The sequence below is a fragment of the Branchiostoma belcheri genome, unplaced genomic scaffold (genome assembly GCF_001625305.1).
Source record: "Branchiostoma belcheri isolate BF01 breed outbred unplaced genomic scaffold, Haploidv18h27 scaffold53, whole genome shotgun sequence".
NCBI lineage: Eukaryota > Metazoa > Chordata > Leptocardii > Amphioxiformes > Branchiostomatidae > Branchiostoma > Branchiostoma belcheri.
Genome location: NW_017804165.1, coordinates 465,947 through 487,143, shown reverse-complemented (window position 1 = coordinate 487,143; position 21,197 = coordinate 465,947). Strand labels below are relative to the sequence as shown.

The 21,197-nt window shown below is 40.0% G+C and overlaps 1 protein-coding gene across 5 annotated transcripts in view; it reads right to left on the bottom strand.

The window, feature by feature from the left end:
* The window catches only part of LOC109480907, a 31,666-nt gene that overhangs the window by 5,372 nt on the left and 5,097 nt on the right, over positions 1-21,197 (bottom strand). Inside the window, exons 1-3 of one of the 5 annotated variants that reach the window (XM_019783270.1) lie at positions 16,432-16,829; positions 13,319-13,876; positions 3,581-3,759 (exon numbers count right to left, since the gene is read on the bottom strand). In XM_019783270.1, coding sequence (XP_019638829.1) covers positions 3,581-3,759; positions 13,319-13,779 — 640 coding nt within the window. In that variant the 5' untranslated portion in view covers positions 13,780-13,876; positions 16,432-16,829. Of the gene's footprint in view, positions 1-3,580; positions 3,760-5,275; positions 5,835-13,318; positions 13,877-16,431; positions 16,830-18,339; positions 18,413-21,197 lie in introns of those variants that run through there. The other 4 variants (XM_019783271.1, XM_019783274.1, XM_019783272.1 and 1 more) reach the window with 4 other exon arrangements.

Genomic DNA, 21,197 nt, shown 5'->3' with positions numbered 1-21,197 from the left:
TGACACATTAGCTTTTCTGTTGTCACTATCTTTTACATTTCTATATTGAATTACAATTTTGACTATGTCAAAATTAAAATTTTGACTATGTCAAAAATTAAGCACAGTTCCTATTCTGAAAAATGTAATAACTTTTACATCAATAACACCTAGATTTTCAGCACCATGTATCACTTGATTTATAATGAGGTCAATATTTTCTTTAAAGTTACTTAGTAAAACTGATAAGTCAAAACACTAGCTCTACTTTAAGCAACTTAAATCACAATGTGTACAGAAACACATCAATTCAGCCCATGGCTACTATGTGTTTTTTTATGAAATAAACCTGATATGATGTGTTTATGATGGGGTCATTTTCAAAATGCTTTTCATGACTCCCTTTTCACCTTTATTAAGTGATCCTTCACATTTTGCTTATGTGCTAACTCTGACTCAGAATTACAATGACAAATGGCTTCAATGGGAAATGGACCAACTTCATCTGATGCAAATTTTCATGGACTCAGTCCCTGAAAACCAGTTTTGAGACAACTCATACTAAGAGCTAATAGCTAGGTAGTAGCTGTGTGGACCAGCATAGCTGCAACTCATCTCTGAAGCCTAATTGGTACATGTATACTTACACAATTCTGTACTTCATGTAGATTAGAGAGATCATTCTAGTGTTAATAAATGCCCCTTTGTTAGAAACACTCTAAAAGTACTTAGCAACTCAATGTTTTGATAAAACACATAGGAAAGCTTAAGACTATATTTAGTTTTTCACAACAAACTTTACAAAACTTCCACACATATTCCCAGGACGGCTGAAAATCACTTCCAATATGCGCCAGCACGACTCTCATTAGCTGCACCCACCCTCCCAATCAGGAAACATGTAATCCAGCCATGACTCATGTTTGAATCCTTTTGTTCCACACCTACAGATGGAGGCAGCCTGTGCTGCGGCAGTGTTTGTCTTTTGTGTTGACAGAACCACTGGACAGGGAAAGTGGATTAGACTGTGTGCAACTACTATTCAAGTTCTGATTGAGTGAGCAGGGCTCAAATTATCCAGTAGCAATAGTTTGGATAGTCTTATCCCAAACATTTTACACAAAAATTCTGTCAAAAATCTGTTTGGGCTTTGGGTCCCATCCCCCCACTGGAAAGGAATTGCCTGAAGTATGATCTCATGCGCTATTTGATTCTGATGTTGTAATTGGATTATAAAGCTTTTATGTTGTTAGGAACAAGCAATATTAGATGTACATGACACTCTCTCTTTGTAAGGCATCTCATGCTATGGCAAAGACTGTACTTATAAAGTACAAGGGGTTGGCTTACTAGTAATCGCATATGCTTGTAGTAGCACTGTTTTGCTATTAAAGATAAATGATAAAATTACAAAAGACAAACACTAAAATTACAAAAGGCACTTAGTAACAAGAGTATGTGTACATGACAAATAATATCAATAAATCATGATGTGTATCTTTTCTAATTGGCGGCCCTGAGTCTGATCTAGATGATATGAATGGTGTATGAGTCATGATATACTTGTCACAAGGGAACACTGTTTTTGTCTTCATGGCAACTATCTTTCCTGCCTTGCTTTACACCACTGCTGGCAGTCTTCATGAAATATTAAACTCTGATTATATCAACACTAATGACCATGTAATGGGCTTCCCCTTTTGACAAATTAATTCCATGTTTTCCCTGGTACTCTCACCAGGAAAGTCTTCCATGATAACACTCTTACACCTACATGTACTCATCCTGCATGTAATGGGTCTTCCCTACTGACAACTGGCACTAACAGGACCCTTGTTTTCCACCAGTTCTTACCTAGCACTTTCACCGACAGAAAGTCTTCCCTGAAACATGATACCAGCATACAGCCTTACATGTACGCTTACAACATGTACACTGACTCATCCTGTGTGTACAAAACTACTTTCTCATAACATAAGGCAGTTTTAGTAATGCTTTCTGGCATGCAAAAAATTCTTTCTCCAGGCCCTTCTAACATGTACAATGTAAGAAACAGCCTTGTTTTGTCAGGTATGGAGTACAAATATATACCATTTGACTAAAGAAGGCGCCAACCACTTAGCCTGCAAGGCCAAACACCTCGCCCGAGTTCAACAAACCGTGAAAATTCCCCAGAAGCAACAACGAACACTGAGTTAGGGCACATCCTTTCCTAGAAAAGCTTGTACACCAATCTATAGAGTACTTACGTGTCTTACATACAGGTGTCCTTGCATACTGCCTGTATAAGAAGCCTTCTTTGCGTCCAGGCACTAACAGGACGTAGGCCATGGCCGTAGGAACTGCAGTAACCGTTGTCTTAGGCCGTGTGGGTAGTGTTACTCTGGTATTGTAGCAACTCTTTGTGTTTGTGTAATTAGAGAGGTATTAAATATTTACCACCAAATTGTGGCCAATGCCGCTTGTCACACTAATAGAAATGCCAAATTAGGGATGGGTCAGACCATTTCAAAAGAGGGGGGAGTCAAAGAAAGAATACACACGTTACAAAAGCCTCAAAAAAGGAAACTATCTACAGATTAAAGAAGTTGAAATGTTATTAAACTACAGTTAACATGGTCTTCTCTTACATTTTGTATGATATAGCACAAACAGCTCTCTATAGTTTGATAGGGCCATGCACTTGGGACTCGGTGTATGAACTGCCACATACCTAATCATAACTTATGCAGCCTTTTTCCACTTACTGATAACACACATAATATAATTTTCACCATATCTCAATACATGTATATGATATATCCCTGGTAGTAACACGTAACAGCAGTTAACTTCAATTCCAATTCCCCACACAATAAGCTGGGAGGTTGAACACTGCCAACATTGGATGGATGGAGACCCACAAATTCAATTAGCCTGAAGCACTAGTCTAGATTAAATACCTGGTACCCAATATGGGATGGAGACCTTGGCTTACTGCAGTCCTCATTAATCCTACAACTGGGACAAGGGAAAGGTTTAATGGACAAGAATGGAATTCCCTCCAAATGGACTGGCTGCTAGGGTGAGGGCTTGGCCTCTCAGATCACAATCAAGTTCCCATACTTCTATCTCCTGTGAGATCTTACCTGGTGCATTAACTGCAGAAAGTAAGATAGTATGGAGCTGGGTACTGTAATCTATCATTCCATAGGTGTGGACACTCCCATTCTAGCCAGGGGGTGTGCACTGGTTTGAAAGACAAGGTCAGTGACTAAGAAAACAAGCTATATACCTGCTTCAGTGGAAAACAATTTCATCTGTTAAGGGTAAAAATCAAAACTGTGGACGCAGAATCTGTGCTTGAACAAAGGAAGTCAGTGGGTTGTCTAGAATTTGAATGGTTTAACTGAATATTGTTAACCTAAAATAATGTTAAACTATTAGTGACAAAACATATCATACCTCTAGGATATAGGGGTTTTCTTTTACATGACCAAACTATTCCTACCTCGCTTGGTGTAAGCAAGGTAGGAATAGTTTGGTTGTGTAAAAGAAAACCCCTATATCCTATACTCTTATCAACCTGATGAAACTACGTGTATTTTCAGAAGTAACATACCTCTGTCCTGGTCTATCCGTGGTATACCATACTGGCTTCCTATTGGTCGATCTTCCCGCTCCTCTAGAGTGCGGAAGTCATGTGATGAGGTAGTGGTGGTGGAGGTGGAGAGGTTCCGGTCCGGACGCTGGGGAGTCAGTTCCTCGCGGTTGAAGTGGTTACTACTGGGGGAGGTTGTACTGGAAGAGAAAAGTAAGAATCTGCATTTACAATCTAACTTCAGAATCAGATGTGGAAAGGGAAAATAGAGGCTCTCTCAGATGCTGGGGAGACAGATCCTCACGGTTGAAGTGGTTACTACTGGGGGAGGTTGTACTGGAAAAGAAAGAGTCTGCAGTTAGTTGAGTAAGCATATGGATCAATAAACACGGCTTCGCAGAAGTAGTTGAACTGGTCTGGATTTCTGTTTTTACTTGTGATGTTGACACTAAGATACCAAACACCTCTGAACTTATTACACTGGCAAGAAAAAGTAGAGGCCAGTCTCTTTTACTTGTAATACTGATATCAATTGGTAGGGGGCATTCTTTCATCATTTGTCCTTGGCAGCCAGTACCTAACCTATAGCAGGAACAGTACAAAGATAGTTTAACGACATAGATGTCATGATTGATGTGTTTTCAACTTGTGCCTGTAAAGAAAAAAGCTTTCAAATCATTTCTGACGTTGACTTAAATTGACATGAAGGTCCAAGTGGCATCAGTCTTCAAAATGTCTGCCCAAAACTTGAGCTCATTTTTCTTTCAAACCTCATTGTAACTTGACTTCTTAATCAAGTTAATGTACACTGTAGGTATATATGAACACCAGGTTTAACATAATTAACTCAAGGTGAACTTTCTCTTCATTACCAGTACATACAAAAGCCCGCCCATTCTGTAGTCTAAACACATTCCTGTTGTGCTGTGATTTGAAGACATGGAGTTGTTAAAGAGCATGGTCCTCGCTCATCAAAGTCTAATGAGCTGCACACCTGGATTGTGTTTCTTTCACCGGAGGACTGTTAATGTCACTGATGACATGTCACCTACACAAAGCCTCACTCCCCTGCCTGGTTACCAGGAAACATTCACTCAAGGGTTTCCAAGCAGGACATGTTGCCATAGTAAATCCTGTCCGATGCCACTGATCTTGTGCCCTTGGGAAAGGCACTTAACACGACTTTCCTCACTTCACTCAGTACCTAGCTTTGGTTAGCTAGGGATGTCTCTCGGATAGGACATGTTACCATAGTAAGTTAACACTTGTCATAAGGAATAAAACTTCATACACTTGGTACCTGAATAATCTTGCCATCTCCTCCTTTCTTTCTTGTAACTTCAAAGATTCTCAAGATTCACTCAAGACAGCCTATTTGCTCTATGGTTTCCTTAGAAATATCATCTTCCACTTCTAATACATTTTTAACAGGCTACCATCAACATAAAGCTTCCTTGTTGTCTTTACCTTATTTTACCTGTTAAGTACTGTATACTCAGCCAAAGGACACTTCTAGACATTTATATAAACATGTCACTTGTATACATCTTTGCCAACCCATGAAAGTATGCTTGGGACGAGCTCAAAGAGGAAAGCTGAAGCAACAGCAAATCGGACTGCAAAACCTGGTAATGGACTTACTCTGTTGTCCTAAGATGGAAAGCACAACTACTTGTATTGAACTATACAATAAATAACAAAGTTGCATGTACTTACATGTTTCTATACTGTCCACTGTAGTCTTTAATTTTTTTGAGTTTGGTATACTGCCCACTGTAGTCTTTAACTTTAAGTTTGGCTTTGCCGTTATTATAACTGTAGTAAGCAGTCAGGGCGTCCAGGTAGCCCTGCTGTTTGATAAGAGGAAGCCGGATCATTTCTGCACCAGTTTGCTGATGTAGATTGTGAACCAGGCACGAACCAGTTAACTTGGGGAGAAAGCTGTCCTCACAATTTGCGACTGCAAGCACAGACATATCTGAATGCAGACATCATTGTCAAGCTGACATAGCTTCATGTCTGTTGATCAGTCTGCCACTATGTCCTCTTTCATGGGCAGCCAGTGAAGCAAGCCAGAGAGTCACTGTGCATTGGTCTGTCAGTCCTGAATAAATGGACTAGAACTTCAGGACATAGTCAGCCTTTACAGTGAACAGACTGGAATGGTATTGACTGGTAAATACCATTTGGAGAAGAATTGGTCTCTTTTGCATGACCAGTCAGTTTAACCCACATGTAGAAATTCCAGGTAAAGGCTGCAGCATCTGGACACCTCTTCCCTTCTTGCAACCATCTGATGACTCCAGCCAGACTGATTTCTTCATCCTCCGTTCAACAGAAGAACTCCCTTCAAATGCTGAACATATCTTGCAAAGGTAACTTTTTGTTGGTCTGACAGTCTTTCCTAATGGCGGCCTCTTCAGTACTAGTCAACCAGCCCAGTTACCTTAGGGACAGCAGGTGCCCTGAGGGGACAGGGCAGTAACAGGATACAGCAGTTAACTCCACAAGACGCTACAAAGCAGGTCCACATAATCTGCAACCTACTATACAGTCACAAACATCTCCAAACCACTGCTGAATGCAGGTGAATCCAGCACCGGTTGTATGTGCTCATCCCGGGATTGGAGAGAACAAAAAAATGTTGGCTGACATAGTCACGGGTGCTCGAACGCTTCACTAGCAACAGCAACAAAGGATAACTTCTCAGCTAATGACCCAAAGGACAACAACAATAGCTAGGTTCAGATATACACCTGTCTTGGGCTGAACCACTGGTGCAATATGGGGGTATCAATGGACTTGTTTTGTGTCAAACAAAAGGAAATCAGTGGAAAATGTCAAAGTTCTTTTTAAATCTTTTTTCTAAATATATTTTTATTTCTTGCTCAATTCAGGTCAGTATCTATGAAGCATCTTAAAAGCTCTATCTTTGATGCTCCAACCGAGTTTTACCTCCGGTAAAATGGCCAGGTCTAAGCACTTTATCTTGTTACCCAGGAGCCCCCCGCTGGTATGGACACAGCTTTGTCTCTGCACGCCTCATGTTGACATAGGTTCAATCAAAACTGCCAAAAGAAGTGCCCATACGACATGACACGCCACGGAACCTGGCAACAACCATGCACTCTACCTCGCGCTCTATATCATCACTGCCATCTGCTACGTTTACAAGCTAGTTCTTTTCAAATCACCTGCAAACACTAGTAATCTAACAGGTACTTGAGGAGAGTAATTGATTGTATCAGGCAATAAAGATGAAGTTTAGTTTACAAAGTCATATATCAACAGCACTTACACTGGGTACCTTCCCAGCTACAACTGTACAACATAAAGATATGAAATATTAATACAATATGAAACATTAACTTTTTCGTGTGTTCAGACATTCAAGGACCATCGTTTGTTTACCTGTCAACACTATTACAGACTAGTTTTGTGTCTGGCCCGGGCCTTAAGGGAAGGCAAAGCATTATCAAGCTTCCTTTGACAGAAACTAATACTAACAGACAAGTCCATGCCAGATATCAAAATTAAGAGTCTAACATTCTGTGTCATAAACTTAAAAAAAAACTTAGGCCTGTACTACACTGGCATTGTGAGGGCTTAGTCCAGCAGCTTGTCTTGTGGATCAGTACAAGTTACATTTTATGGCTCGCGTGTTTACAAGTCAACACATCCAGTCTGTCTAGCCAAGAGAATACTGACCAATTGTACAGGAAACACAAGACCATGGATAGACTTGCGAAGTCAATATTTATCTACCAGCTGTGAGGTAACCGCCCAATGTCGAGGATAACACAACCAGAAGTGTTCATTACATGAGAAACATATCACGTTAAGTAATGCAAGGTTCAGTTACTGCTTGTCAACAAAGCCAAGTATCATATTGAACATGTAACTAGGACAGTAGTCGCAGCAACTGAAGTGAGATAGATAAACTTGAACAGCAAGATGCAAAATCTAAACCAAACTGCATGTACATGTAACAGACATGTTCCTACAAAAAATTAATATGACCCTGAACAACACACTATTAACTGGGATAAGTAATAAGTGTAAATGTCACACCATAGGACTTTAGGAGTCAACTTTTACAAATGTAGGTCATTCAGAATTTGATAAACTAAAAAGAACCTATAAATTCTTGAGAAGGTATAAGATTATACAAAAAATCAGTCCATAATCCAACAATGTTATAACTTCCCAGACAGAGATAATTAAACCTGATTGATTGCTGTTTAATGTATTTGTCTGCACATCTTGGAATGAGTGATTTAGATATTTTTAGAACAATACACCAAGAGATAAGGATGGGTGAGTAAACAATGGTCAATTTTCCAGATAATAATAAAGAACTTTGCATGTGTATTCACTATTCAGTATGTTGTGTATCGGCTAATACTTTGTTATATAACTTATTAAGTTATAAGATAAAGAATGAAGCACAATCTGAATACAGTGATGATAAAGCAATTATACATATTCAGACTATAATTTTATCAATTTCAAAAGACAGATGACCAGCCAATAAATAGTATGAAGCTTAATGGAGCAAGAATGTAGGAACACTATCACTGGTTAAGGAACAGCAATGTTACTAGTAGACGTGAACTACCGGTACCGGTACTACATGTAGTACCCACCTGCAGTTCTATGTATTGCCAATAGAGGTCCTCAGTCATAGAATGTACCCTATCTATGGTCATGGCGATAGAACTCCACTTTCTTTTGGACATTACAAAAAATCACTGTAGTTACTAGCAATATTCATCATTATACGGAACTGCTTCCAGTCCAGTCAAAGGGTCTATTTTGATGAATTCTGAGGAACAAATAAAGACAGGCTACTTTAACTAAGGCTCAGCAGTGACTATTGGAACAAAATAATATTATGATGATGATGCCTTTGGGAACAAATGTCCAAGTAGATATATTGTCCAATTATAGTATTAATGTAGAGTGAGACTGTTGCTTACAGTTACGTAAAATTTGTAACAGAATGTAGGCACATTATCTCTCTCTCTGTCAGTCAGTCTCAAAAGACTATGACTATATTATAACTGCGCAAAATTATCAGTGCATTAGAATTGTATGTTATGTTAAATGTTTCAATAAAGTGATTGACTTGATACTGAGTTCTGGCATTTGAGTAAAGGTTATGAAATACAAAGTTTTATCCCAACATTTTATCACTTTTGTTTTCTATCATGATTTGAAATTTGTCTCCCTATTTTATGTACTACAACACAATGCCTAACCTTTAGAGCAACCTATATAATGGACTGGTACTGGTAATGCAGGGCTTGAAATACCACCTGCATATGCAGGCTAGTGCAGGTATTTCTGATGTCTACCTGCATCTAACCTGTACTGGCTGATGTACTGGGTTACAAAAGCCTCATAAACATATGACATGTGTATGTTTATGAGACTTTTTAAAAAAGTAAAACAGAAATAATGGCAATGGTTTCTGAATAGTTTTTAACATGATCCATTAGATACTTCCTAAATTCTGAGTTGTGCTGGTAGAATTTGCCTGGTGCAGGTTAATATGCAGAAAATTGGATTTCGAGCCCTGGTAATATAACACACCAACATTAGTGATTCACATTTGCCTCTACATAATGTACATACAATGTATGACAGTACACCCAGCAGAGTACAGTACTTACTGTCTTGTTCTGGCAACAGAGTTTGGCAACCATATACAGTCTCCCATGGTGGCACGGCCTGGAATGAGCCGCGGTCGTCTGGTCAACATCTGCATGATACGATCCTCCTCTGACCTGGTCATCTTGCTAATAACAGTGGACACAGTACGGGCGTATCCAGACCATAAATAACACCTACTGAAGAACAGGGTTGAGAGCTAATTTGTCTCGGCAACAAAGACTGCTGGGTTTACGGGCATTGTGGACAGATTACTCCATCAGTGGTTCGCACCTCTGCTGACATTTCAGGGCCACATTCTGCAGTCTACTGCACTGTACAGTCACGAGACGAGTCTCTATAGCAAACACTTCTCCACTCTTTGAATAACCGCGTGCTAAAGTCAGGATGGACACTTTGGTGCTGTACTAAAGTTTGGACACTGCTGAAGTTTTGACAAAGGGTCTATACAATCAGTTACTTGTCTGCCTTGGAAACAAAACTGCGTATTTCAGTGATGTTAGTTAAAAAAAATGACATTTAGCCCACATACGTACTGATGTTGTTCACTTTCCAGCGTCCTTCAGATAGGCAGCCTGCAGTAAGAATGGTGTCAACAAGCTCACTACAAGCTGAATGATCTACAATGTTTGGACAACTGCTCCTATTGGAAGAATTAACACGAAACAATGCAGAACTGACCCTGACCTTTCTCAACCACCTGTTTGATTCGGCAGTCCCCTTGTCCTAATTAAATCAGTTTTTCTGCTGACCTAAAAAAATTACAATTTTCCCACACCCTTCAGGAAATGTCCATTAGTCTGAGGAAATTGTCCAACTCCAACAGTGGTGACACACTTGGTAGAGAATACAGGACAGAAGTTCACGGCAGGTAGAAGCACTTGAGCTTTTGCCGAAGTGGACGGACTCCATTAATCAACCCTTTCAGTCTATAGTGGCCAATTGTGAACAGATGGCCTATTGGTTCCTTGGATGACTGCAGCAGAATGGCGGAAAAACAGCGCCTGTTTCCCGAGATTCCCTCCCCTGTGTGCTGCCCTGCAGGGTTGGCGTGGAGTAAACACACAAGGACATGTTACAACTCCAGGGCCGTAAGCAGGCATGGACAACAGGTATTCATGCCTCGTCCCAGTCCGTTGCAAACTCTCAATTAAAACAACACAATCCCCGAAGGACCAGCGGTTCAACTGGTGGCGTGACTTGGTACGACCCACTTCTGTGGTGTACACAACTCAGCAGAATTCCTCCACGGCAGGGTCACTTAGAAATACTTCATATCGGCGATTCGATTTGTGGGAACACAAATAATAAAACTCAGAAATCTGTTGATGGTGCCAACAACCCACGCATGTACCAACAATGTACAAAGCCCGCCTAGTGTCTGCGTAACAGGAGCTAGAGTAAACACACAACAATGGGGACCATTTCTTATGTAAATAACATTCATTGTCTCGCCCTAAGTCGGGTATCACTCGCAGGGCACAACTCAAACTTCTATGAGACTTTCAAATATCATCAACCAATCATCAGTAGACCATCAGTAGGGCATCATCATTATCATCAACAGATAAGGGTGCTAATTTAGGCTTGTTACAGTTTTATCAAATTTCTGGGGTAATTGTTAGCAAGTTAATTTCTGTTTGCTCTGAACGTAAAACATCCGGTCCATACAAAGTATTTACTAAAAGAAATAGTCAGGTCACTAAGAGCAATACAGTCACGGGGGAATCGTAGGACACCAGTAGTGCTACAAGAAAACAAGAACACCAACATTTGAAGAATTCCGACAGTTTGTACCAAGTTTTGAGAGGAGCCCCGAGTACGGGTGAACCATGGCCGGAACAGTAACCTTCACCAGGGAAATGACCTCATACCCAGGCACTTAACACTGCCAGGTAACCCTACACCTCCGCCATGCACCTCACAACAATGGGCTACACCGCCGCACAAGATATTACATTTTCAGAACACTACTACACCAGAACTTGAGAACTGTATATTATATTGTTCAAACTTAGCAACGGCACAAAAACAATCAGATCAATAAATCAGCTACATGTCTTCCTCACTGAATAGTTTGTAATCCTTCAACAATGATTAGTGATGGCTATGTCCTGGATTACTAAATATTTCATATTGCAGTTTTATTTTAAAGAGTTTATCTTTGGGATAAAGGTCTGACATTAACAAACAGCGCCAGTTATTAAAAGTGAACTTTATCAGTGATCCTATATCAATCAGATTTAACGACCTGATAACCAATGATTGATTTTCGGCCATGCTGTCCCCCAGGCTTTGAACCAGACTATAGCGGCTCAGCTCACCATTTATCAACTGACAGGTAGAAAAAGCAACATGAAAATTTAATGCACCGTATCCTGGACTGGTCATGTTTGATGTAACACCACAAATGAACCCACCTCCTTTATGAAAGTCGGTGTGTTTAATCGTCAGGAATTAATAAGCTACTACAAGGCATACCATTTGTGGGTTAAGTGTACCACAGTACCCTGATTTATGCTCTATAAGCATTATGTATGGTTTACCATTGCTAGACAACCATGTAGAGACACCTGTCCACTGTAGAGTAGCTTGAACCTTGACATATTTGAATCTTAATGTTGAAGAAACTATTTGAAATATCCTAGTAACTCCTCTATGAGGGATGATTGAATGATGATGCCAGTAACCAAATGTTGCTATGTAGTCAATGATAGGGTAGACATTTCAAATTCATTGTGACCCCCTTCTTGGCCTGGTCTATCAAACTATTTCAACATGTTTGCAGAACACATTTAATTTAGTGGTCTGCCAGCCATAATGAAATCCAAAAATCCTTTGGCCAACTATTTGTTCTGGAACTGTAATTGTATTCTATCCGCATATTTCCGATCCTATGTTTGTCCCAATACATAAAGAGAACATTACCTAACTTGTAACAAGTTTTGTCTATGCTCTTCTGTATGGCATCTATGGGTCAGTACACATGGGACACAGTACTATACTTATCAAACAACCTAACAAATACATGGAGGAAATTTAAAACAATATCTAAGAATGCAAGAAACATTGAGGATTTCTGACCATAAATAATGATAGCACTGGCTTCTGAAAAGGAGGAAAATCTAGCCAAGCACAAACAGCAATTGGTATAACTAACTCCAGTTGACTTACCATCAGATTAATTTCAATCAATAACCAATTTGTACCTGTATGCACCATCCAACTAACGATCCCTAACACCAGTATCTATAACTGCCATACCTGGGTAGCTCTGGCTTGGCAGCACAAGTCCCCATGACTGTCATAGCTGTCATAATGACCAGGACTTGAAGTCGTTCTGGAACGGCCTACAGTGTAAGTTTCTGGCCAGTGTATATGTTTGTTTCTGAGGTCACACTGTTCCACCTCACACCTGTTTACAGTCTCACGTTACAGGTCACAGGTGGCTGGAGTACCTGATGGGCGTAGATCTAGAGGATATACATGTACGTGTCTATGTCCATGGGCACGGGGGAAAATGCCATGGTTCACTCCATTTCTATGTACAAAAATCCAGTAACCTTTTGTTGATATTATATGCAGAATATAGATCACCACTTCATTTTCAATATGATGAATTTTAAAAAATGCATAACAAATTGTTTCCACCTCACAACTTTCTTAGGGCACATAAAAAGTAGCATTGGTCATAGGAAAACTAATGGTGGACCTGAAGACAAGGAATTCGAAGGGGTTTATGTAAGAAGTTGCTCTTTGGGGCATTCTGTAACACTGCATGCATGTACAAATATTAAATATACTTTTATCATTGTCTTCATTTGGATTTTATTAGGATGTTTGAGATGAATTCAAATGAAAACCCTTTTGAAATGTGACATATTTGAAATATTTCTGCAAATGCATAGAATATACAAATTAAAGTTAGTTATTGCATGTTCAAGTTATTCTAGCCATCAACACCTGCAAGTAATAGTGTAATCCACCAATACCTGGAAGTTATGGTGCAACTGTGCTTGTTGATTACTCCTCAGTGTAATGATGGTGACAGTCTAATCTACAATAACTGGAGTAATATACACTTACCACCCAAAAGCAGTTCCTTGGATGATGTCCAGATTACTGCTAGGCATGGAGCTGGTGGTTGAACTTGAAACAGTTCCATGGGCCATGCGTAAGCGTGGCACTCCATTTCTATGTACAACTGTCTGATTCCCAACTCGTACCCTAAGTTTAACATGGGCTTCATGTTCTCGCCTTCTCTCAGTCTCTGCATGCTTGTCTCTATACATGTACCTGATAGGCTGTCTCTGTGCATGCTTTTCCAGAAGTTTCCTCGCGTACTTCTCCATATATTTTGGTTTGGGGAACTTTTCGTCAGAGGACTGCGGCCACTTCCGTATATAGTTGTCCTGCGGCCGCTTCCTGGTTTCGATGTATTTTTCAAAGGAGGGCACAGGCACATCGTGGTGCAGTCTGCAATTCTCCGCATATTTGACCTTGGCCCTTTCCACAGGCTGGAAGTCCCAGTGATACATCTCTGGCATGTTGATGTTCACCAGGGCACAACTCGGCACACAGATTCAAGAGATGTCTGCATGAACCTCACAACAAACACAGCTGCCCGCTCAGTCAAAGACAGCGCTGCAAAAAATGGTTGGTGAATACTTCACATCTGTAGCAATCCCATGTGAGAGTCCAGTTTCAGAATCACAAGCAGACAACCTTAAACCCAAACATTATCGACATTCAAGTAGGAAAAATCTCTACAACCCACCAAATGGGGTCAAGACGTTTCAGACCATTTCAGGAGAGTCTTCAACAACTGCACCTCAAATCTATTTTCGGAGATGACCATGTGAATCCAAAGTAGCCCAAGCATTTTAAGTAAAAGTTGAAATGTTTAAAAAAAGGTTTGATAGACCAAACCACTCAGATACAGATACAGTCTGCCCGGTTGCAGCCACACCCAAGAACTGTACTGGCATCTCAACTAGACAGGAAGGCACACAGATCTGAAGGCTGAGGGCTAAGGTACAACACATGAACACGCTCACCTTTAGACTGACATGCCAGCCTCTCTACAACATGAGCATTACTGACAACATGTCTGCTGTACACATGCCTCTAAAGCACAGAGTCTCCAAGTACAGAGCTGACAAGCCTACAGATCAGTTCTGTGGTCTAGGAATTCACATGTGGACCAACAAAAAAAGAGTGACCGATCAAATAGGAGCTTAAATTCAGATAACTAAGTCAACAACCTTAAGTTGCCTGCTCTGTTCAAGGGAAAAATCTACTTGACTTGTTGGACCTCCGAGTGTGAATTTTTCAAGAGCCATTGAAATGCACCATCGAAAAACAACAGTACCTGGAAAATCCAGTAACCTTTTGTTGGGCAGAATATAGATTACCACTCTGTTTCCAGTATGATGAATTCCAAAAACGCGTATCAAATTGTTCCCATCTCACAACCTTCTTAGGGCACATAAAATATTATTGGATCAACTTACTAAATACTCCATTTAGCAAAATACCTGAAGAATTTCTGCACATTCTATGCACTGATGATATTAGTTGCTACATTCAAATGACAAACATTGCCTACATTCCCTAATGCAGTTACAGGACAACATGCAGTATGCTACTATACCATGATTACAGTTACTGGTATTTACACTTCAACACATCACACATAAGTTTGACACAGATACAGACACAAGTTACTTTAGAGGAACCTACTTTCCAAAAGAAGGTAGCACATTGCTCTGTCTTTCATCAACGATTCTGACTGAATACCAGTGTACAAATCTGTCGAACGATGTGATTTAAGCCGATCCACTGCACACATCTCAGTATTCTGGAAAGTTCATGTGGAGGCGAACCTTTCATGTGAACCTCTGCCGCGCAGCAGACAAGGGTAAGCACTCTTTCCTCCTAAATCAACTTTACACACAGTTCACATTGTTGCCAAAGGCTGCAACTGAGCAAACCAACTCAGAATCAAAGGCCGTGGAGAGAACAGCCAAGTCTTGTTAAGCCTCGCAGCAGCCTCGAGACCAAACCAAAAACACGGGCAGAGCCCTTTCTCTTCCCGAGCTGAGCCTGATTACTGTAAGGATAAGGAGAGTGATCTTAAGAAAGCGCAGGGGGAGACGGAAGAACAAACAACAGTGGCTTTCTTCCAGGCTTTATCTAGGAGGCCTTGGAAAACTGTAGAGGAAATATCTTCGTCCTACCAAAAACAATGTCAGCAGCATGAGAAGCTGCTGTTCCTTCGGTGAAGGTTTAACCTCTTAGTAGGCATAGCGAGGTGAGAAAGATTGACGTGTGAATCTGTACTAGTGGTATAATTCCACTTGTGGACGTGACTATAAACAAAGTACATGTAATACCTTTCATCGGGTAATCCATGGCCCCCAATAAGGCATTAACAACATAAACCCTGTTTTCTGTGTATTTTTACTTGTTTATCTGTATTGGGGCCATATAAATGACATCTCTTGTTAAACAGCGCTTTGGACAAAAAAATGGGGAAATTGGAAAAAAATGCTATCAAAATATACTGACAATAGGGGAAACAGTCCTAACGGTAGAAACAGAAGAGTACATGAGACATGGGGATATGTGCCAAAAATCAGTTACTCAAATATGATTTTGGAGCATGGGGACATGATTCCTTCAAATAACATCTTTTAATGATAACACAATAGAAAGTAAACATCCAGTAACTGCCTCATTTAGTGACAGTGACTCTACCCCCATATACTGTAATAAGAAAGGAGCTACACTATAGGTATCCACACACGATAGCCACTGTTCTGCAGAGAGATTACTGGTATGCCTAAACTAGATTGAGATTGAATGACAATTCAGACAGCTCGAGAGAGAGCTACAAATAAGTAGAAATCTTTGTAGCAGGATCAGTGAGAAATAAGAAGGTCAGAAATGAAATAGAGAAGAAATGTAGATAATCCACACGCATTTGCCGTCAATCTCCTGTTCACCTGGTACCCAATCAGAAATCGTCCATAAAGGCCAAATTGGCCAGAAATCACTGGTTTTACTGGTGTAAATGGGAATCAGCATTGACAAGTGACCAGTACGATTTATGGCTGTTACAAAGACAGGTTATTAGGAATTACATGTATCCCCCAAAACATTACAGGCTGTAGGTAAAAATGAAGCATCATTTCCACCTTCCATAACAGATGATTCTGGCAGTGCAATTCCTATGATCAGTGCTGCTGATGCCGCTCCTTGATTTACAGCAGAGGCACAGTAACATGCAATCCTCCCAGCTGCACCTGAGGGCTAGGTTAGGATGTCAGCTGTGTGATGCTTGCACCATGCCCCACACGTCCTCAGTTGTCTGACTTGTCCTCAAGGCCAGGTAGAGCGGTGCTACATTTCCCTCCCATCTGCGTACGGCTGAGTTATCGATCCAGGTGTGGTGAGATGCTGGGCACGTTTCCCGGGACACACGTATCCACCACGCGGCCACCAACACACGGGTGCCCACGGCAACAGATACATGGAGGCATGCGAACATACCACAAATCACCGGCGTGCTAGTGTCAGTATCTCTCACTGGCCCTGGGGGCAGGCAACACTAATCACTCAATACAGCAGTGTGGGCAGGGAGAGTTGTGATTAAGATTTGCATATGAATCAACACGGGGAGTGGAGATTTATCACGCCTCTGTTGTACAATAAGATAAGGGATCTACCGGAATATCAGGTAGTGCAGCACCTGGTACACATGCAAAGGAACAGGTTTTGGTGCAGGTGTGGATCATGTGTCCTTGGCCTAGAAATGAGGAAAATTACCAGGTATAAAACTAGTCCAGCATCTTTCTGACAGAAGAATGAGTAATTCATTCTTTTACATGAGATTAATCCATAACTCACTTCTTTGGAAGGTATATCCAATAAGTGATGAATGACAACGTAATAAATTTCTGCCAATAAATTCGCGTATTGAAGGAAGGTGCATTAAATTATTCAAGAAAGGCAAAGGCAAAAGTAATTCATTTCTTTATCTCCTGGAAAAGAAATTGTCAATGTTAGCCATGATGAGAGCAGTATCATATTACAATAATGGATGATGACAGCATTCTCCTGCACAATAAAACATTCATGCAACATTTTGGACTTGGGAACATCACACAATAGCTTGGGATACCTATTCTTCTTCAATCAACCAAGCCATTGACACCTACAATATAATGGACTGAAATGGTAGCTTCACTTTATTTTGGATGAGAACCAGAAAAATGTGTATTCATAGATTCACTGATACAATTGGCAGTAACAAACAAAGAGCTTTGAAAATATCTATCACTGGATTGTGATGACTCATTATTGCTTGGCACTTAAAAGGGCAAACTGCATACATACATGTAGATCTATCATACATTGTCTCATGGAGTCATAAAATGGCACAATCATGGTAATAGCTTCATAAACCTAGGGGGAATAACATGTACTTTTGAAACCAACATGCATGCACATGTTCAGAATACCAATAGCTTGCTGCAGTAATAAGCATAACCACTAGGGGGCACCTGTACACTGTGGGGTCAACAAGGGGTCACCTGTTTCCCATGTAGTGCACATCTGAAGCAGTATCTGTTACACTTTGGAAGGAATAGCTTTGTTAGTTTCATCAACTGCAAAATGTTTCCAAGCCATTTCCTAATAACAAATGACATGTATATACATTACATCTATAATGTTCTAAAAATCATTTATACCTGGTTTTCCAACCGATGCAGGTCAGGTGTTTAGGGAGGTCAGTCATATAGTAAACATCACAAGAAGAGAACTGCCCTGTTCACAATAATCATTATGAAATACTACATGACACCTTTACATTATGTTTGTAATTACAATGCTTATGACAGATATCAACGATAAAACAAAGCCAAAGAATGAATTGGTATAATTATGTCACTGCAGTACCAAACCTGTTCAAGCGGTGGCATTCTTACCTGGCCGAAGGCACACAGTACTTGTGCACTTTCATCAGATCATTACAGATTCTGGTCAGCACTTCTTGCTCTAACACCAATGAAAGATAGAGCACAGCTGTCAGTTGTACTTACTATTCAAACTTGTGTCTTTCCAGAAAGCGGGAGAAGCTGGTGGCTGCATTGCCTCTTTCCAGCGCTAGAGGTCCTGCAAGGAAATGATGATATTCAACAACTTACCAATGAAGGTTCAAATATAGGGTAGAATCAAATTTCTCCTAACAAATAATTAATCACAATCATTACCAGACTTTCCGAATACAATTTAGCCTCCAAATTACATGGTTCTTGCAAATAACCTAGTCAAATCAAATATTCTATAAAACTTTGACTAGAAAAGGTCTGAGCAGTCAGGTCAAAAATTTGTTGACACTATTAGTATTACATGTAGCAGTAATCTTTGTGTTAAAACTAGTTTGAAACTTCTCCATATTATTATGAACAAGTCATTACTAGTTTGTTTACACATTACATTCAATATCTCTGCTTTAAGTTTAACTCAATTTTCTGTCTCAAACTTTTCTTCAGACTCCATTATTAGGTCTACATACCAATTGTTTACCCACAACTGGCAGGACAATGCTGTCTAAAAGCATGTTACCTAATTCAATTTCAAGTGAGACAGACCAAACAGTCCCTGTGTTTGTACATGGGCCCAAGCACATTTTGATAACAAAAATCTGAGTCTAGGGTAAAGAAGTAGGGCAACTAATGAATATAAATAGTAATGGTGAAAGAACAAAGGTGTACAACGTGACCTACAAAATTATACTACACAAGTACTTGTAGTTTGAGTTTATTTATTTAAAACCTCCTCGTGTGACAGACACAGCCACTGCACGCTAACCTCGGAGTTAAACCTTTGTAGGTAGCTGCTAGACGTAATAAGGCCACACCAATTTAATTTGTTGGTTCTCGGATTCGCCTCTTCGTTTTTTTCTGATTTGCAAAAAAAAAAAATTTGATTCTGGTCCTGAATGAACTGAAAAATGCTCATGTTTTGCCCCCAACAGTTGAGGAAAGTCCTTTTCTTCCTAGTTATGGGTTCACCACACCACGAAGTGGTGGTGAACCCATATTGCTTTTTCTGATGTTTCTTCTCCTCCTCCTTCTCCTCCTCCTTCTCCTGCCATATCTTTAAATGGATTCAGCTTCTTCATTTTAGGGCCTAAGGTCCTGAAATTTGGTATGGAGGTACAGTGGGCAAATACCCCTAGGCGTTTTTTAAATTTTGTGATACAGGCTTTTAGAATGGTTTTATTTGAGTTTTTTGGCTGTGTTATAGCAAATGTATTACTGTGTTAGTCTGCCGTGTTTACCACGTCTGGGCATGAGTCATCACAATGGAATGCAGGGCATCAACCAATAGGCATGCAGCTTTCCTCTATACTTCTTGCTGATTGGCTGTTGGGATTTAACTTGATTAACACCCGCACAGAGCATTTCCACCTGCACAGAGCATTTCTTGCTGATTGGCTGTTGGGATTTAACTTGATTAACACCTGCACAGAGCATTTCCATACTGACAGTATGTCTTTATTCAAGTGTTTTGGTAGGTATTTCAAGCTTTTCTGCTCCAGCATTGGAATGCGGGGCATGAACGTTTTTATTTTATTTTGAAAATCAACAGTTTGCATTATGCAATTAAAAATCCTAACCAATAAAGTAGGGAATAGCTATCCAACTGTTGTTTTAGTTGTATGTTACTTCATATTATAGTTATATCAATGTAATTCATTGTTTTCCCTTGTGTTTCTCATTCTTTCCCTGCCATGTGGTAAAATGTGGTGAACCCATCGCTGTATTTGCTCCAAAGCAAATATTGGCCTTTCTAGTTGTTACAGTTTTCCCATCTATCATTGCAGTGGTTTGATTAAAAGTTCAAAATTCAATGTTTAAATTTTAACCTAGCCTTTTGTGTTGACTTCATGGCTCATTCCGTAGCATTTAAGCCTATAATAGGATGCCTAGACCTGTTTTTATTTTTATTTTTTTTCGCCCTGTCGCTTCATATTTTTCTTGAAAAAATCCGAGAACCAGCAAATTAAATTGGTGTGGCCTAACAACCAGGTTCCATGGTGAGCATGAATGTTTTCACCCCTACATGACGCAAGCAGCCATACTTGACTAAGAATACAGTAAGGGTGTCTGGTGCTGAGTGTAATGTATATGGGAGTAGAGTAGATGAGTTCTTTCAGAGGCAGTGGCTGGAAAATGACAAGCTACAGGCAAAGAGCTTACCACTGTCATGTCAAAGACATATGATATAGAAGACTGGATTCAATGTCACCTTCACCATATGTACTTTGCTTTTACTTAACAGGTGTCAGACAAAACAACAGAAGTTTGCCAGAAAGTTATATTCAAAACTGAGGGCTAGTGAGTGACTGAGAGAATCTGTTTTATAAAATCATTTATGTACTCAATGAAATTTTATTTGTGAGGTTCTATGTGCACAATAGAAACAATGCATTGGCAGTCAGTCATATTGATACATGTATCACTTGCTGTGAAACTGTATACTCTGCTACAAACCATTTTTATGAACTTCAGATCAAAAGTCGACCTGCAAAAAGAATTCCTGATTTGAGCAATACCTAGTGAGCTATTGATAGACAGGAGCCCTTCATTGTGTGTGATTGAAACCACCTGTGCAATGGGACAGATGTGTGCATAGGTGCACTGATACAACTCACTGCACTCAAAGAAAAAGCACTGTGCAAACAACTTCACCTTTTCAGTCTGAAGTGCATCATTTACCCAACAATTCAGTAAACGCAGAGATTAGAAGAATCATTTATACTGGGACTGGGACATTTCTGCCACAATAATTTGTCCACAATAACAGATACAGGGGGTGTCGACATCATGTCTGATGCTAAGTATTATAGAAAAGCCTAAGATACATTATAATGACAGAATTGATGCTTTAC